The 16,294-nt window shown below is 36.6% G+C and overlaps 2 protein-coding genes and 1 non-coding gene across 8 annotated transcripts; 1 reads left to right on the top strand and 2 right to left on the bottom strand.

Moving 5' to 3' along the window:
• The first annotated feature begins 323 nt into the window (after positions 1 to 323).
• Positions 324 to 7,509, top strand: LOC117631900 (probable NOT transcription complex subunit VIP2). Of its 5 annotated transcripts, XM_034365238.1 has the most exons (15): positions 329 to 414; positions 1,643 to 1,712; positions 1,799 to 1,920; positions 2,551 to 2,656; positions 2,727 to 2,905; positions 3,062 to 3,443; positions 3,939 to 4,145; positions 4,222 to 4,323; positions 5,091 to 5,179; positions 5,306 to 5,491; positions 5,840 to 6,265; positions 6,360 to 6,412; positions 6,496 to 6,537; positions 6,797 to 6,941; positions 7,030 to 7,348. In XM_034365238.1, the coding sequence occupies exons 3-15, from the start codon at positions 1,903 to 1,905 to the stop codon at positions 7,087 to 7,089; spliced, it is 1,995 nt and encodes a 664-aa protein (XP_034221129.1). In that variant the 5' UTR covers positions 329 to 414; positions 1,643 to 1,712; positions 1,799 to 1,902; the 3' UTR covers positions 7,090 to 7,348. The 5 variants fall into 5 exon arrangements, with proteins under 5 accessions (XP_034221130.1, XP_034221132.1, XP_034221129.1 ...); XM_034365239.1 differs by lacking the exon at positions 1,643 to 1,712 and having other exon boundaries at positions 324 to 414; positions 4,240 to 4,323; XM_034365237.1 differs by lacking the exon at positions 1,643 to 1,712 and having other exon boundaries at positions 7,030 to 7,509.
• Positions 2,579 to 2,656, bottom strand: LOC117633304. Its single transcript, XR_004586617.1, has one exon. It is a non-coding gene; the product is annotated as a small nucleolar RNA snoR35 (small nucleolar RNA).
• Positions 7,510 to 8,024: 515 nt separating the features above from the next.
• On the bottom strand, positions 8,025 to 15,821 carry LOC117631898 (E3 UFM1-protein ligase 1 homolog). 2 transcript variants are annotated; one of them, XM_034365235.1, is made up of 20 exons: positions 15,567 to 15,821; positions 14,971 to 15,282; positions 14,627 to 14,893; positions 14,367 to 14,414; positions 13,931 to 13,996; positions 13,708 to 13,811; positions 13,170 to 13,263; positions 13,036 to 13,092; positions 11,892 to 12,324; positions 11,632 to 11,786; positions 11,396 to 11,461; positions 11,243 to 11,311; positions 11,056 to 11,148; positions 10,840 to 10,905; positions 10,258 to 10,304; positions 10,099 to 10,162; positions 9,879 to 9,956; positions 9,716 to 9,778; positions 8,885 to 8,977; positions 8,025 to 8,579 (listed from the first exon to the last, which is right to left on the bottom strand). In XM_034365235.1, exons 1-20 carry the CDS (start codon positions 15,738 to 15,740, stop codon positions 8,478 to 8,480), a joined length of 2,451 nt encoding a protein of 816 aa, XP_034221126.1. In that variant the 5' UTR covers positions 15,741 to 15,821; the 3' UTR covers positions 8,025 to 8,477. The 2 variants fall into 2 exon arrangements, with proteins under 2 accessions (XP_034221126.1, XP_034221127.1); XM_034365236.1 differs by lacking the exons at positions 11,243 to 11,311; positions 11,396 to 11,461 and having other exon boundaries at positions 15,567 to 15,804.
• Positions 15,822 to 16,294: the final 473 nt, after the last annotated feature.

The raw sequence follows: 16,294 nt of genomic DNA, 5'->3' as shown, positions 1-16,294 counted from the left end.
GCATTCTCGATTATTGAAAACACAAAATTCATGTTTTTTTCAGCTTGCCCAAACAATTTCATGATTGTTTGATTTTTTAAATTTTATGTATTATTTTTTTCCATTTTAGTCATTAAATTTTTTGGCCAATAGACACAACTACAGTACTCTCTTTTAATACGCTCCACCGTGGCCCACCAAGGCCACCAGATCCAATAGGCCTCCAATCCTTAGGTCACAAAGAGAGGCCCACTCCATCCACACCTACTCGCCGCCGCATACAATTTTTCCTTTCCTCCTCCACTAAACTTTATCATCGAAAATCTTTCTTTCCTTTCATCTCTGACGTTCTCTCTCTCTCTCTCTCTCCTCTGGGCAATCAAACTCGCTGTTTGACTCAGACCGAACCCTCGCTATCGCTGATTTGCTCCTCAGGTACTCTCTCTTCTTTCTCAGCGACCCTCACTCTCTTGCCGAGTCGGAGTCGATCCCGACTCGTTCCGAGTTCGATCTCCAATCTTTCTGAGTTCGTTCCTCTTTTGTGGATCCTCGTGCCTGTGACTGAGCAAATTTAGGTTTTGGTGCCATATCAACTTAATTCTCTCTCCTAGGGTTTTTGAAAGTGGTTCTTTGTTTTTAAGATTTTAACATCAAATGACTGAGACTGCTGTGCTTTGCGCATTTTTGTTTGGCTGTAGAGAAATTCTGGACAAATGAAGAAACCAGAAAATAGTGGAATTTATGCTTTATGCTAGTTTTGTATTCATTAAAATTTGTGGCTTACGTCGACCAAGCCTAACTATGGCGTGGAGATCCTTCCTTATTTTTCAAATTCTCTTTAGTCTCAGAGAACAAAGAATTCAACTCCTAAGTTACTGATTGTCTATGAATTTTTTAGTAACCGGAAATGGGATTAGGTTATGGACAGTTTTGAAACTAGATGAGTTAATCCTGGTGCAGCATGCTACTCCATTGATATGTTGTGTTTTCATATTGAAATGGGATGATGTTTTCCACATTCTCTATGTCGTGAGTACTTGCATTTGAAACTGGGAAGCTGATGGTGAAGCCTGCGGCCATATTAGAGAGTTGTTTAGGAACTCTGTTATTTGCAGATTTGGAATTGTTCACCTTAACATATTCCATAGCTTATTTTTTCTCTTTAAGGAAATTGAAAAGACCATCTCTGTGTGTATATACGTATCATCCTGATTTGTTTTGTTGTTTTAGTTGTATATCCAGCACACAACCGTATTTTAATTGATACTTGTATTTGCATATTGGAAGTGGAGGGTTCATCAAAATTTTGGACACTTCTTGTTGTTGGAGATATTGCCTTAGTAACATATAGGTCTTGCAAAATGGAAGAAAAGCAAGAAGATATGGACTTTCTGTAAAGCTGATTTTAGTTAGTCAATTCCTTGCCTAATGAAACCGTGTTTGATGGAGTTTTAAGGTGATGAAAGACCTAAGATGTGTATGATTCTTATTACCACTGTTGTATTGATGTAAATTCTCTTATTCTTCTGTGTGTGTTGGTTGTTGTATCTCTCAGTAATTTTTTGTTGTACTTCAGTTGATGCCAAGTTTTTGAAATTTATAGATCAAACAGGCTGTTATGGATGCATCTGTTTTGCTTGATTGATAGTTTTGATTTGTGCAGTTATATTAGTTGCAGCATTGGGGTATTTTTTGACGAAAAAAGGCATTTGGGTGAATTTCATGCTATACTGGTTGATAGTTTCTTGACATCTCTTAATGATTTATTTATCTTTCTAGTCCTTAGTCTTATCTCTTACAACCATGTTTTCCTTTTCAGGCTATTGGTTATTTTTTCACGGAGAAGACTTTCATCAAGTTGTTCGTACAAGGGTTATTTCTCGGCAAGGAATGATTTTTGCATGACCTTTTGATGCTCATGCAATGTCGGGGTTACTTAATGTATTGTCTTTTGTCCACACAACTACTTTGAAGTAGCAAATTTTTAATAACATATCAAGAGTGGCGTCTTAACTCAGAATGCCTTTTTTTAATAAAAACAAATCGGTCTATTTGCGTAACGTTTTGGATTGGTTAGGGATTAAACTCTGGTTTTTTAAAATTTTTAATATAAAGAAATGTTTGATTTATGTTTGTTCATGTAGATTTTCAAGCACTTTTCTGTGTGTTTTCTCTCTCTAAATTTTAACATTTCTCTGAGATGCTCTTTTGGATTTGTGCTTTCTTCGCATGTAGTTTAGGGGCAGACGATGATTGTGAATGCTTTTGTTTCTAAATCTGCAGCCTTTTCGTGAATGTTTCTTTCTTTAGCGTTGGTATGTTTTGCATGATGGAGTATATTCTTTTGGGCATTATGTGAGAAATTTTTACTTTCAAACTATTTACTGTCAGGAACAATCTTGATTTAGTTTTGGTGATTGCAATTGTTTTGAGAGATTGTGTCAAATGTTGTATTCTGTATGGGTATTGTTGCAGTTGTGGGGTTTAAGAATTAAGATGAATATAAGAGTCTCTAGTGGTCTTATGTATTTGATGAATAATTTGTTCACGTATTATGTGAATTTGGCACAGTCTTCTCTAAACGGATCAGGCTCAAATCTTCCAGACAGTAGTGGGCGATTTGCCACATCTTTCTCTGGTCAGTCTGGTGCCGCTTCTCCTGTTTTTCATCACACAGGTGGGTTATTATTGCTGGATTTTCTTGTGTTTGTTTTAAAGTTAGTGGAATTGAAAGTTTCTTTCTGCAGGAACTATTCAGGGATTCAATAACATTCATGGAAGCTTCAATGTTCCCAACATGCAAGGTACATTAACATCAAGAAACTCAACGTTAAATAATGTTCCTTCTGGTGGAGTCCAACAACCAACTGGAAGCCTTTCTGGTGGACGGTTCACATCAAATAATCTTCCTGTTGCTTTGTCTCAGGTACATGGATATGTATTCCATTTGCTAATTGTAGTGTGAGAATGTTGACAGAATCAATGAACTGGCTCTGTCTCTCTCCCCCTCTCATGTTTTTATTGTTATCCTCTACTCTACCTCATTGCATTTTCTTTTTCCTTTAAAAAATCTGTTTTGTAGTTATCTCATGGAAGCTCCCATGGACATTCGGGAGTCACTAATAGAGGAGGTATAAGTGTAGTAGGAAACCCTGGATTTAGTAGTAGCACAAATGGAATTGGCGGTTCTATTCCTGGGATTCTCCCTACATCTGCTGCAATTGGTAACCGGAATGCTGTTCCAGGATTGGGTGTCTCCCCAATTTTGGGAAATGCAGGTCCTCGGATTACGAGTTCTATGGGAAACATGGTTGGTGGGGGCAACATTGGGAGGAGTATCAGCTCTGGTGGAGGCTTGTCAGTGCCTGGTCTCGCTTCTCGTCTAAATTTAAGTGCAAATAGTGGATCTGGAAGTTTAACCGTCCAAGGGCAGAATCGCTTGATGAGTAGTGTGCTACCACAAGGTATATTACCTTACTTGCTGTCTGAATTATCTTATGCCAGTAGAATCAGTTAGAAGTGTATTTATGCACTGTTACATTAGTCATTGAAAGGTTTATGCTTCCTTTAGGCATTACTTCGTTAAGACCTTTAGAACTATAGTTATCAATGAAACTGATATGAATTGGGTTCTAGTAAGATTTTATGTTTGAACTTAATATGATTTTGGTCTAGTAAGATTTGATGTTCTTTGTTTGCGTATAAATTTGGTAAATGCTTCAAATCCTGTCAAATATTTTTATTACTTGTGTGCAGTCTGTCAAACTGTTGAACAACAGGTTGGCTATTCTGCCTTTTTTTGGGTTTTAATATCAGTCCAAAAACTACCAGACGGAGATGTATTGGTTATTATGGCACATGCATGTCTGGTGCTTCTTGGTGCTTAAAATGCATTTTCTTGATTTCCTGTCATGTTTTACTTACACATCCTTTGCATGGTTGACATTTTTTGGTTTCAGGGTCTCCACAGGTAATTTCGATGCTAGGAAATTCCTATCCTAATGCTGGAGGTCCACTTTCTCAAAGCCACGTACAAGTGAATAATTTGAGCTCTATGGGAATGTTGAATGATGTGAATTCTAATGACAGTTCTCCTTTTGACATCAATGATTTCCCTCAATTAACAAGTCGTCCTAGTTCTGCAGGAGGGCCTCAAGGGCAATTGGGTTAGTAAGAAAGATGATGCAGTTTTGTATGTATCATGTTTCTCCTGTAAGTGGAATATAATATAGCAATTTTCAGGTTCACTGCGAAAACAAGGTCTTGGTGTTAGTCCTATTGTTCAACAGAATCAAGAGTTCAGCATCCAAAATGAAGATTTTCCAGCTTTGCCGGGATTTAAAGGTGCGATATATTTAATAAATTATTTTTGTTATTATTATAACACAAATTGTTTTATGATAAATGTTAGTCCTACTTTCTACATAGTGGTGTTTCTCTCCAGTATATATTTTTTCAAACCATTTTATACCAGAAATCTAACCCAGGAGAAAACCTTGAAGAGTGTGTCTGCACCTGCGTTGTCATGATTTGCAGTTGCATATTTTAAGTGTTGCCTTTAACTAATGTTTTGAAAATTTTATTTCAAGTAGGTGCTTTGCAGATGTGAATATCTTTGACTTGTCATTGTTGGTGATTTTACATTTTTATTCCCCAACTTTTTGTACAATTAATTGTCTTCCAAACTTGCACTCACATTTTGCTGATTCTCTCTCTCTCTCTCTCTCTAACAGGAATTATATGTATCCCCAAGTATGAATAACATGCTCCCAAAACTGTTGGAAATACTAGTATTGGAAAGGATTATTCTTCTTCTAGTCAATTACTATACCCTCCGTTGTATTATCTTGAAACACCCCCTTTTGTATTTCAGAAATTAAATCAATTCTAATCTATTAAATATAGTTGACAGGGATTTGTAAATGATTTGCTGTTATGCCAATATGCTAATCTCTTTATGAAAGAATATGGTGTCTGGATGTACTTATTATGATTAGCATTCTATTGTTTTCTTGGCACATACATATTGTTTGATAGTTGGGAAACATTCCTGTAAGTGAGGTAGGTTGCCTATTTGCGGATTTTTGACCTTATTATTAGATCTTGTGTAGGTGGTAATGCTGAATATGGGATGGATATTCACCAGAAAGAGCAACTTCATGACAATACTGTGTCGATGATGCAATCTCAGCACTTCTCAGTGGGTTCTAAACTCTATATAAAATAAGATTCCTTTCAGTTTCCTTTTTTTTTTTTTTTTTGCTTACCCTCGTATAAGTACTCGGTTATTCTCGGTGTGGTCTCATCTTCATATATTGTTTTGTAGATGGGAAGGTCCACTGGATTTAACTTGGGGGGGACTTATTCTTCTCATCGTCCCCAACAGCAACAACAACATGCTCCATCAGTCAGCAGTAGTGGTGTCTCCTTTTCGCAAGTAAACAATCAGGATCTTCTCCATTTGCATGGTTCAGACATATTCCCATCATCACATTCAACCTATCACTCACAGGTGGGCTAGTTTGGTTCTACAAATTGTTGTTATTTTATAATGCGACTTCTCTTTGGGCTAGATTGTAGTGGAGATTTCTCTGTGAACCCAGTATTGGAAATCATCAATGTTGAAAGGTTCAGTTATTGAAATTCTTTTTTAAATTTAATTTGTTGATTTGAAATGATACGTTAGCCCAAGCATTTTTTATTTTTTTTTAAAAGACATTGGTCCAAACAAATTGATTATAGTAATGCTGGAAAAGGGAATGGTTTTACATCCTCACATCCGGGAAAGGCTTGAGTTATAGGCAGTTATTTATATTCTTGTGTAATTAAACGATCTAATACTGAAACTTTTTTGTTTCAGACTAGTGGACCTCCTGGAATTGGATTAAGACCTCTAAATTCTGCAAATACAGTTTCTGGTATGGGTTCGTATGACCAGCTTATCCAGCAGTATCAACAACACCAAAATCAATCCCAGTTTCGCCTGCAGCAGATGTCAGCTGTCAATCAATCTTTTAGAGATCAGGGAATGAAATCAATGCAGACAGCGCAATCAGCTCCAGACCCATTTGGTTTGCTTGGGTTGTTAAGTGTGATAAGGATGAGTGATCCTGATCTAACATCCCTTGCACTTGGGATTGATTTGACTACGCTTGGGTTAAACTTGAATTCAACAGAAAATCTACACAAGACTTTTGGTTCTCCATGGTCTGACGAGCCAGCTAAGGGTGATCCAGAGTTTAGTGTTCCACAATGTTATTATGCTAAACAACCGCCTGCACTACATGTGAGCTGTTTTTTCTTTGGTTTTTTTTTAAAATTCAATCTTCTTCCTGTATATTGTCCCTATGTGCTCTAATCTCATTTCGGGTGGCATGCAGCAAGGGTATTTTTCAAAGTTTTCCGTGGAAACGTTGTTTTATATCTTTTACAGGTGCTTCTTGTTGGACCTCTTTCAATTTGTTTCCATGTCTTTAAAGTATTGAACTCACGGAGTCATTATTTTGTGCTTTGCAGCATGCCCAAAGATGAAGCGCAACTATATGCTGCCAATGAACTGTAAGCTTTCATTTGTTCATAATTTTGTGCCCTCCCTGTATGACTATACCTTGAATCACTTTTCATATAGAGTAAAATCATAAAATCCTTGATTTTTTGTCCATCAAGAGCTTGTAGTGGAGTATTTTTTAACCTTATCATAAAATCATGCTAAAAAAATCCTGTGTGCCCTTTGTCTGATGATGTGTCTTAACTTCTGCAATTTATATCAACAAGGCATGGTTGGTTGTACTAAACGCAGTATGATGTCTGTTGGCAGCAATAATAGAGGCTGGTTTTATCACAAGGAGCATCGTCTATGGTTCATAAGGGTCCCCAACATGGAGCCACTCGTCAAGACAAACACGTATGAGAGAGGATCTTATCACTGCTTTGATCCTAACACATTTGAAACGATCCGAAAGGTTTGAACTGATTGATACATATTCCATTTATTGTATGCCAATTTGACAAATTTTAGTTCCCCGAGTTGAACCTCAATTTTGGTTGCAGGATAATTTTGTCTTGCAGTACGAGGCGTTGGAGAAGAGACCAGTCTTACCGCAGCATTGACAATCATTTTCTATTTAGAATGTAAAGTTTCAGTTTATGGATTTCATTCATTAGAACGTAAGTTTGTTGTAAGCAATTGTCTTACAGATCTTGTTGCAGTGTTCAGCCAATCAGTCCCTTGCGCATTTCTTTTTCACAAAAATGTGGGGCAATAGCAACCAATTAAACTGTTAGAATGAGAACTGTTGCCTAAAGTAGCTGCCACTGTAACTTTGAGCTGAAAGGGGCAACATTGGAGGTAAAACTTGTTACTTATCAATCAGATAGTTACTGTGATTTTAAAAGGGCTCGGTGTGTTAGGAGCTTTTGACCTTATTTCTGTAAAGTGCAACCACTGATGGGAAGGGATCGTGAGAAATTTTGTGAGGCTGCTCTTAACATTGCCCTTTTTGTCAACGGATATGAATCTTCGGTTTATCTTGCCGTTGGACTTTCAATCGAAGTCTTATATCACTAATTCAATCTTTGGATTTTTGTTAGCAAGACCCAAATTGAAGTTGAAGTAACGCCAAGACAAGCACAAGATTTATATATTTTTTTTTTCCACGGATGTTGAAATACATGATTAATTGGGGGGTTGTGGTGAAGTTTCTAGAGGGTAGTCTCAGCAGCAGTTTAGCCTATGTTCTCCTAAAGTGGGTTTTCTATATGCACCAATGGCTAGTTGCAGCTGTCACATGCACTTTCAATTTCGAGCTTCCATTATCTTTAACCGATGCATGTTGCGCGATGACCAGTTGTCCATGTTCCAGCATAAAACCCAAACATCTGATTTCTTAAATGATCAAGCTGAAGAGGGCCCACCAACGTTTACGTCCTATTGAGAATTTTGCCATCTGTTCTAGACTAAAGAGGGGCATAAGAAATTTTGGACTTGATATGTACGGGATTTATTAAACTAGGGCTGTTTAAGGCAAATTTGTGCATGTCAAATATACCAAAAAACGAACTACATTGATAAGCGTAGCGTGCATACCAAATTGAAGACCAATTATGTCCTCCTTAAGGGAACTACTAATTTGTATGCCTTTTCTTTTCAACTTCTTTTACAAGTTATATGGATGTAGTGGCAATAATTCAACGCTAATCTCTTTTACTCTTTTTTTTTTCTTTTCGGATAATCTCAATGCTAATCTCTAATTTGCCCAAACTGATAGCTTAATAGGCACATCAAATACCACATACTTCAAGCACTGCACAAGCAAAAACGAAATGACTCAAAAGCATTTCTAGTTTCCTGGATCTCTCTATTCTTGTCAGTGTGGGAGAGACGACCACTCCACAAACGTCTTCAAGGAAAAGAAGCATTTCTGTGTCTGAAACCTCTTTGGTAAGGCTTCTTTCGAAGGTCCATTCAACTTTCAGTAACTTGTATTCGAGCCAGAGAGTCAAGATTTTGAGGTGCCTAAAACGAGGCCTTTGAGTGCAGTCATTTGATTTTCTAGCAGCTCCCTTTTGCTCAAAATTCTATCAGATGTACAATCTTCTCCCTGATGCAAACAGAGATTTCTTACATTAGGTAATGAGTCCAATGACTAGCAAAAGAATTAAGAATTAAAAGGGGAAAAAAAACAAGTAAACCATTTTATCCAATTGTACACTTGATCAATTAGCAGAACATATCCAACTTATCATTCCAAATGTTCTACTAATTATGTAGACCTCGAAGAAAAAAATAACCATTAAATGCTACAAAAAGTAGATTATTGAGGGCTGAAATTTATGGATCAATTGTAATCAAGACAAAACTCCTAACCCGTGAATCTGACAAGAAAAATGCAAAATGTCTACTCACATCTCCACTTGCAGCAGATATTAGTGCCAAGAGGGTCACTGTTGCAGTTTGATAATCTGTCAAGATCTTGTGGGCTGAATCATCTAGTTTATCCTGAAAATACCGCGTGGTTATTAGGGACAGTTTAGAAACAATATGCACACAAATACAGGAGCACCATTTAAGCTCAGTGATATTAGAATCACCTAACTGAAGCATTTAGCAGAGCTCATATTATGTCCTCATCCTTAGAAAAACAAGAAAAAGGGACAACTGTCTGTTGTCTAAGAGAGAACAGAAAGGAAAGTTTATTTTTTATCAGATATATCGCTAAAGGGAGAGAAAAGGAGAGGATCTGTTTATGTTTATCAATGTACCCTTCTATTCAAAATTCAAATGGGAAATCAATCTTAGGAACCTGAAAGGATATTTAGAAAAAGTTAAAACTTAGCTGCAATTTGTTGTGTTAGGTTCCTTAAGTTCTCTTTAAAAAATTATAGTTTTGGTGATGAATCAAATATTGGAACTTACTATTCAACAGATCTTGTGTAATAAATCATATTCAAAGTAAAATAAAGCATAATCAACACAATTAAAATTTATTGAAAAAGATGACTTCTTTTTGCAAATTTAAAATTCTAATTGGTTTTTGTGTAAGATGAGTCTTGTTTAAAGTTGAAATACTGAAATGTTCATATGAAACCTAATCAATCTAGCATAAGAACTTAAGTTAGGAAAAGAGTGGAGACAGAATTATATCTTGTCACCACATTCTTCTAAGATAATAACCTATATGCTCAAGTTCTAGGAGCACTTATCAGAAAAGCCACTTATTTTCTTGTAAACACATACCTTCAGCCGTGAAACAGCCACAGCGATGGCCCTTCCAGGTGCTTGAAGAGCTTTATGGTGAACCTACTTATAAGAAAATTCATGTTACTGAATTGGGCAAGCAACATGAAACATGAATGTGTGTACTATACGTCTGAGCTGACAGCATTAAAAATTAACTGACCTGTACATAAATCAGGGAAACAACTTTTGCTAAAAGAGAAACTGGATCCATCTCAGCAGAAACTTGAGACACCAAATCCTGAAAATGACACAGAGAGAACACATGAGAGAGGAATTACCAAAAAAACCTGAAAAGGTAATTTTCATTTCCATAAGATCAAGTTACGAATCTAGCTATTTGTGGATAGCAACTTTGACAAATCCTTATACAAGAAGAAAACCTTTTGATATGCATGCAGAAGTGTTCTTTCCAATTTCTTGTCCAGCTTTTTCAAGAGCAAGCCGCTTAGAAAATGAAACCAAAAGGTGTGTATTAACTTCTGAGGAAAAGAAATGCTTCATGGAACTCATCACAAAAATACAAATAAGCATACATCTACCTCTCTTCTGCAATGTCTCTTAGAGCAGTCATAAATGTTTCCACCCGCTGCCACGCAGAACATTCAATATTTGAGTAATAGTGCAATATATACAAAACCTTTTGATTAAGTACCAGGCAGAAAAGAAAATATAAAAATTATAATGATTGCAAATAAACAAAATTTCCTTGGGAGACATTTCTTAGCTTTCAACTACTTCATTTATTGATGGGTAACCTTCAGAGGTAAAAATAATCAAGCTCTTCCTGGCCCATTGCATACAAAGAATAAGAAATTGATACTACGATGTCAAGCTAGAAACTGAGCAGGTTTTTACTGCTCAAGGGTGACCTTCAGAAGAAATAATTAAATGTATAAAATGAAAAATCTGCAAAAACAGAAGCATTAGGAGATCCGAAACAAAGTTCTGAACTAATTAAGGGTGCAACCTAAATTCATTATTAAGTAAACAATCAATCACTGTATAAAACAGAAATAACAACCAAACGTTAAATTGAATAGTCAGCACAAGATTCATGATTAGTCAATTCAGATAGGTTCCGGAAACAGAAAAGCACAGGGTTCTAACAACCAAGAACAGACCTTTCCTTCCAAAGCTTCAACTACAGCAAGAGCTTTATTTGAAAGAGATCCAGGAAGAGTCTTGGCCTGCAAAACCCAAGAGACAATAAAAGTTTGACTTAGGTTTTTTTCTAATTGTATAATGTGCTTAAGCAGTTCCATTATTATGACACAAATTGAGAAACTCTTCTTTGGAACATGAAATAAAGTAACATCAAGAAGCGGATAATTTCCTACAATGGAAGTTCTTTCTCCAGGATTAAGGGAAATAGATTCTGAAATCTGAGGCTCTGCAACTTCATCTCCGTTCTTCAATTTGTTGTGCACGTCCTACATCATATGAATCTATCATTTAGAATCCATGAACCAACTCAGCTACATGCATATGTGTACATATTGTGGCTATGAACAAAACAATATCTACCAAATTTTGAAGAAGCATGTCAACAATAGTAGTAGCTGTTGTTCTTAACAGATGCCGGTGCAAAATGACCTGTGGATCATACGTGAGCCTTCTTTAGTCCACTTTATCAACAACTACAACCACTTAATACACATCACTAGAGGAAAAACTTACTGAAGTTGATTGGTCATCTTCAAACAAATCTAAAGCCTTTTCATAAAGCTGCATGTTTAAGAAAGACTGCAGGAAAGAACAGGAACTTTATCACATGGAAGACTCTAAATCAATAGGTTCCAGAAAGCACAAGCAGATGCTTCTTAAATCCCAAGAGAATATCCAGTGCAAGAACTAAGTAATTAGACAATGAAAGTAGTTGCTGCAGTAAAAAAATGTCATACTTGAGCACTGACCTCATCAAATTTCTTTTGCAAACTATCAAGCAATTGCTTCATTCTCTCTGCATTTTCTGAAAACAATGCCTTTCTTCTCTCCTTCCAAGAGTTGATTAGCATAGGTCTCAAATAGTTTGCCAGAGGTCTTAGAATTGTTTGAGGATCATCAAGACCTACCAAAGTAGTCCACTGATTTTGTTAAATCTCAGTACCAAATCCATGGCTAATGGTCTCGAAAATTAAAATGAATAAAATAGCAGGAATCAGAATCAACAGACCTTGTTCTTCAAAATCAGGTACCAATGTTGCAATCTTCTTCATTACCCAATCTTCTGAAGGAATGTTGAGATTTTCCTCTTTGATTTTTACCAACTTAGCAGCTGCTTTTGACTCTGCAACTTGTTCAGAAGAGATATTCTTGCCTTTCCTTTGATTTTTCTTAGATTTCGTAGGAGCACGGTCCTGGTTATCCAGCTCATTCTCAGCTGGACCTGTCATCATATTCCCAGCCCCTTTGCCCTTTTTCTTTTTGGATCCTTTCTCCATGGCCTGTTTATTAACGCTGCTATCACTAACATTTTCAGTTAACTCAGTCAACCTGCTTGCGTCATGACCAGCTTTTGTCTCGCGCAAATCATCTGACACCACAGTACCAGAAGTACCTGAAACATTAAAGGTTTCCATTTCTTTCTCCAGGCGATCATACACATCCTGCCATGAAGACATACTGAAAGCATCAGATTTCATGAGACCAAATAGGGATGTAGAATTGCATAAAAAATTACTGAATTTCCTAGCTTTTTGGTTTCAGGTGCAAAGAAAAGAGAGCTATCCAAAGCAGCGGAAAAGAGATTTTTTTTATAAATAGAAACAAAACAAAAAATCGCAAAGAACACCTGCAGAAGTAAGAAGGTCTACAAGTCTCATTGCTTGCTTCTATAAAAAAATAAAAATAAATAAATACCATGTATCATCCTAATTATGGCAAAGTAACTTCTTTTATGTTTTGAATGATAAACACATCTCAGGCAAGAAATTGTCAGTGCAATAAGGTTATGGCAGATGGAGAACACGTGGATATCTTTCATCCGAGAACTTTAGAAACCATGTAAAACTTTACAACACAACTGGACTGTGGAACAGCAACTAAACTCCAAACCATGTAAAATCCGATATTCATCATGTGTCTTGTTTGATATACCTCAATGAAACGCTTTTCAAAAGAAAATACAAATTTATGGGAAAATAGATATGTATAATGGAAGTAATGGTGTTTTAAAGTCATTTTATAAAACATAAATTGCATGTTTGTACATTTGAAAGTTTAGAAGGCATTAGATCTTTAAATAATAAGGGGCCTGGATTTAAAAATCCCTTAAAAGTTAAGAATAATTATTATATAATCTATTCCAGAGGACATACCTTGATAAAACCATTGCTAAATACATAAGACTCCCCGAATATTTTTGCTTTATCAGACTGCAAAACCAGATGCAGACAAGAGTCAATAGATCAAGTGGATGAATAAAAGGGCAGACTTGGAATCAGAAATGCACCTTAAGACCCTGCTGAATGGAAGGACAAAGGGACAAAAGTTTAGATGCATCTTGAGACCCAAAGGACATCGGCAGTATAGAGAGAGAATCAATCCTGCATCGCTCCATCCAATCATACCATGAAATAAATATGAAATGGCGATGTTGTCTTAACATAACGGTATAATGGAAATACATCCAAGAACATTGACAAAATATCTTTCTATGTCTATGTAGTCCACAAGAACCATCTTGATGAGTTTAAGGACTTTTTCAAGTACCCAATTTATAATGGAACAGCATATTAAATGACCTCCAATGGAAAAAGTCCACACCCAAAAGAAAAACAACATGATGATTATAATAAGATGGCCACTTTGTCCATCCATGAAAGTAATCTAATTATGGGCACAAAGAGTAAGGAAGGGAATAAGGACAGTATCAACTATCAAGTGATAAAGTTTCATACTAAAATATTAATGCATATTAAATAAAAAGTGATCAATTCACTAGGAAAGAAAGTAAGGTATTCATAAGAATATCAGAGATGTTTCCTTACCAGCTACTACGCTCAAGAGCATCTTCAGCAGCAGCATCAAGCATCTCAATCATCGAGGGGTGAACAAATGTAGTAACCAAAGGCATACCTTCCGGATATCTGGACTAAATTGGAGTGCATAACCAAAAATTTAATTACATAAAACAAGAGAAGACAAATATATTTCACATATAAATTCTATGAGCTCCAGAGTCAGAACATCAACATGAAAGCAATTAGATACCTGCAAGAACTGAATAGGTTGAGGAATTCTAAGTTTGTGCAGAACTTCATAGCTAATGAAAGAATTCTGCATAATATTGAAGAACAAGTTAGAAGAACGAATCATCAATATTTTAGAATACTCTTTCCTATTCCCAAAGAAAATGGTAGAAATAACATAAAATGTCTAAACTTCTGGTTTCCTAGAAAATTATGCAACACAAAATGACAACTTCTTTGAAAATGTTCTAGTCTTCAATTGAGCAGCAACGAATAATCTACTGAATGAATAGAAGTCTCAAAAAGGAAAGGAAAAGTAAAAGGGTCGAATTCAAAGGTTCAAAGTTGAAAGGAAAATTAAAAGACCAACTGAGCATGCAATGAGACATACATGTTAAATTTGAAGTTCAGAATCTGGACGATGTGTTATTAATAGGCAAGAGAAAAGGGTTCCATACCTGTGAAAAGAAAGAATCAATTGATTCCTTTTGAGCACTGGCAAAGACCTGTACCAGAGATACAATATTTAGATAAAAACCAAAAGGTCAATGTATTGAAGTGATTCTGTAATAACAAAGCTGAAATGCTTGTTCAGCAAGTTTGTGCTGGAACATTTTAGAAGTTGATGTTAATCAGATTATGGAAATCTTAATTCATTCATCCTATGCAATGAACTGAAAGCACCCTAAACCAAATGAAACCAGATTATGACACATACATTCGGTGTCCAATGAACTCCAGCTCGAAGTGATCCAAGAATCTCGCCCTCCTTTACAAGCCCATTAAACAGGGATTGGAAAAATGAACCTTCAACAGCCACACCACTGGCTCCATCCATTTCTTGCAGCAACTGTTGTAAAGAACTCCACAACACTGATAAGTTGGTGGGAACTGTGATACCCCTGGCAGCACCACGAACCATGGCAGTAACACGTGCAACATATGCAGGAGTATACAACTGCCCACCTTCAAGCCTACCTTTCACCTACATCAAGAGACAACCCATATCATAATTTTCCTTTCCTCATTCCAAAATCACTCAAAACCAGGAAAAGAAGTTACCACAGTCCCAAGGCGGGGCTCCAACACAGATGCCACCATTTCTGAACTGACATGTAACTGAGCTGCAAGTTCTGCCAAAGCAATTTGGCTACATTCTTGAAGCCTGTCATTGACTTCTTCGGCGACAGAATCCCAATACGACTGCGATATTATTTCCCCTTGAATCAACATAAGCCCCGGATCATCCGAAACAATACGTTGAGCTTGCTTCTCAACATGATACAAATCAACCCCGGTAGTGTCCGCAAGGTCAATCACCGAAACACGCCCTAATTTACTAACCTCCGCCAATATTTCATGCCTCAGTTGATCCTAGTATCATGCAACACCATCATCAAATTTTCAATCATTCCAACAAAATCACACACATACACAGTACTCAAATGACAAATATCTGATCAAATAAAATAACAGCAATAATACGAAAAATTAATTATTTTCCACCATTAGTTTATATAGAAACACATTATTCATTTGTCTTGGGATGAAATTCAAACCAAAATGTTTCGTCACCGAAAATACAAACAAAATAGAAGGTAATTCATCAGATAATTTATCATGTCCATTGCGAAACAAACAGAGAGAGAGAGGTTTACGGGAGTAATGTATTCTTTGCCGGAGACGGTGTGGAGGAGCTCGAAGTCGATGATGTGGAGCTCCTGAAGCTTCTGGACCAATTCGACGACGTTTCGATCGGATAATCTGATGCTCGATTTCGCCTGCTGTGCGAACTCGAATTGCCTCTGCAATTCCAGCAATTCGTCGTCCATTTTCGGTTCACCGTGAGTCTCCGAGTCTGCAACACTCCAATTACTCTGTTTACAGACGTTTCGACCCGAATGAGCGCATAGTCGTTTCTTTCAAAAACGGGTCAAAGCCCATTAAAAGCTTCTCAAGAAATACGGGCTCTATTGGGCTTCATTTTGGATTGGGCCTTGAAGCCCATTAGAAGCCCATATTATTTGATTTTCTGTTTTTTATTTTATTTGGGGATGTCCCAGAAATAAATAAATAAATAACGACATAAGAAGAAAAGAAATTAGGGGAAATCCTGCAACTGAATACCCTTGTCCCTATTTGAGATCATCTTCCGCAGCCGCCTCGACAACTCCTCTCTGCATTATCATATGTCGTCCCTAATAATGCATTGGCATTCCTAGCTATAATTCCAAATTATTTATGTAAGTGTCGAGCTTTTGTGTTTATTGACTACATTGCTAATCACATCTCGTATAAAAATTGATATATTTTTACTCCATTGATTGGAGCTCCATCATCTCATGTTAAAATCCAAAATCATATGTCATAAAAGTGAGACCGTGAA

The sequence above is a fragment of the Prunus dulcis genome, chromosome 6 (assembly GCF_902201215.1).
Source record: "Prunus dulcis chromosome 6, ALMONDv2, whole genome shotgun sequence".
NCBI classification, from domain to species: Eukaryota; Viridiplantae; Streptophyta; class Magnoliopsida; order Rosales; family Rosaceae; genus Prunus; species Prunus dulcis.
The sequence above is the reverse complement of the archived record's forward strand: the minus strand, read 5'-3'. Positions and strand labels throughout refer to the sequence as shown.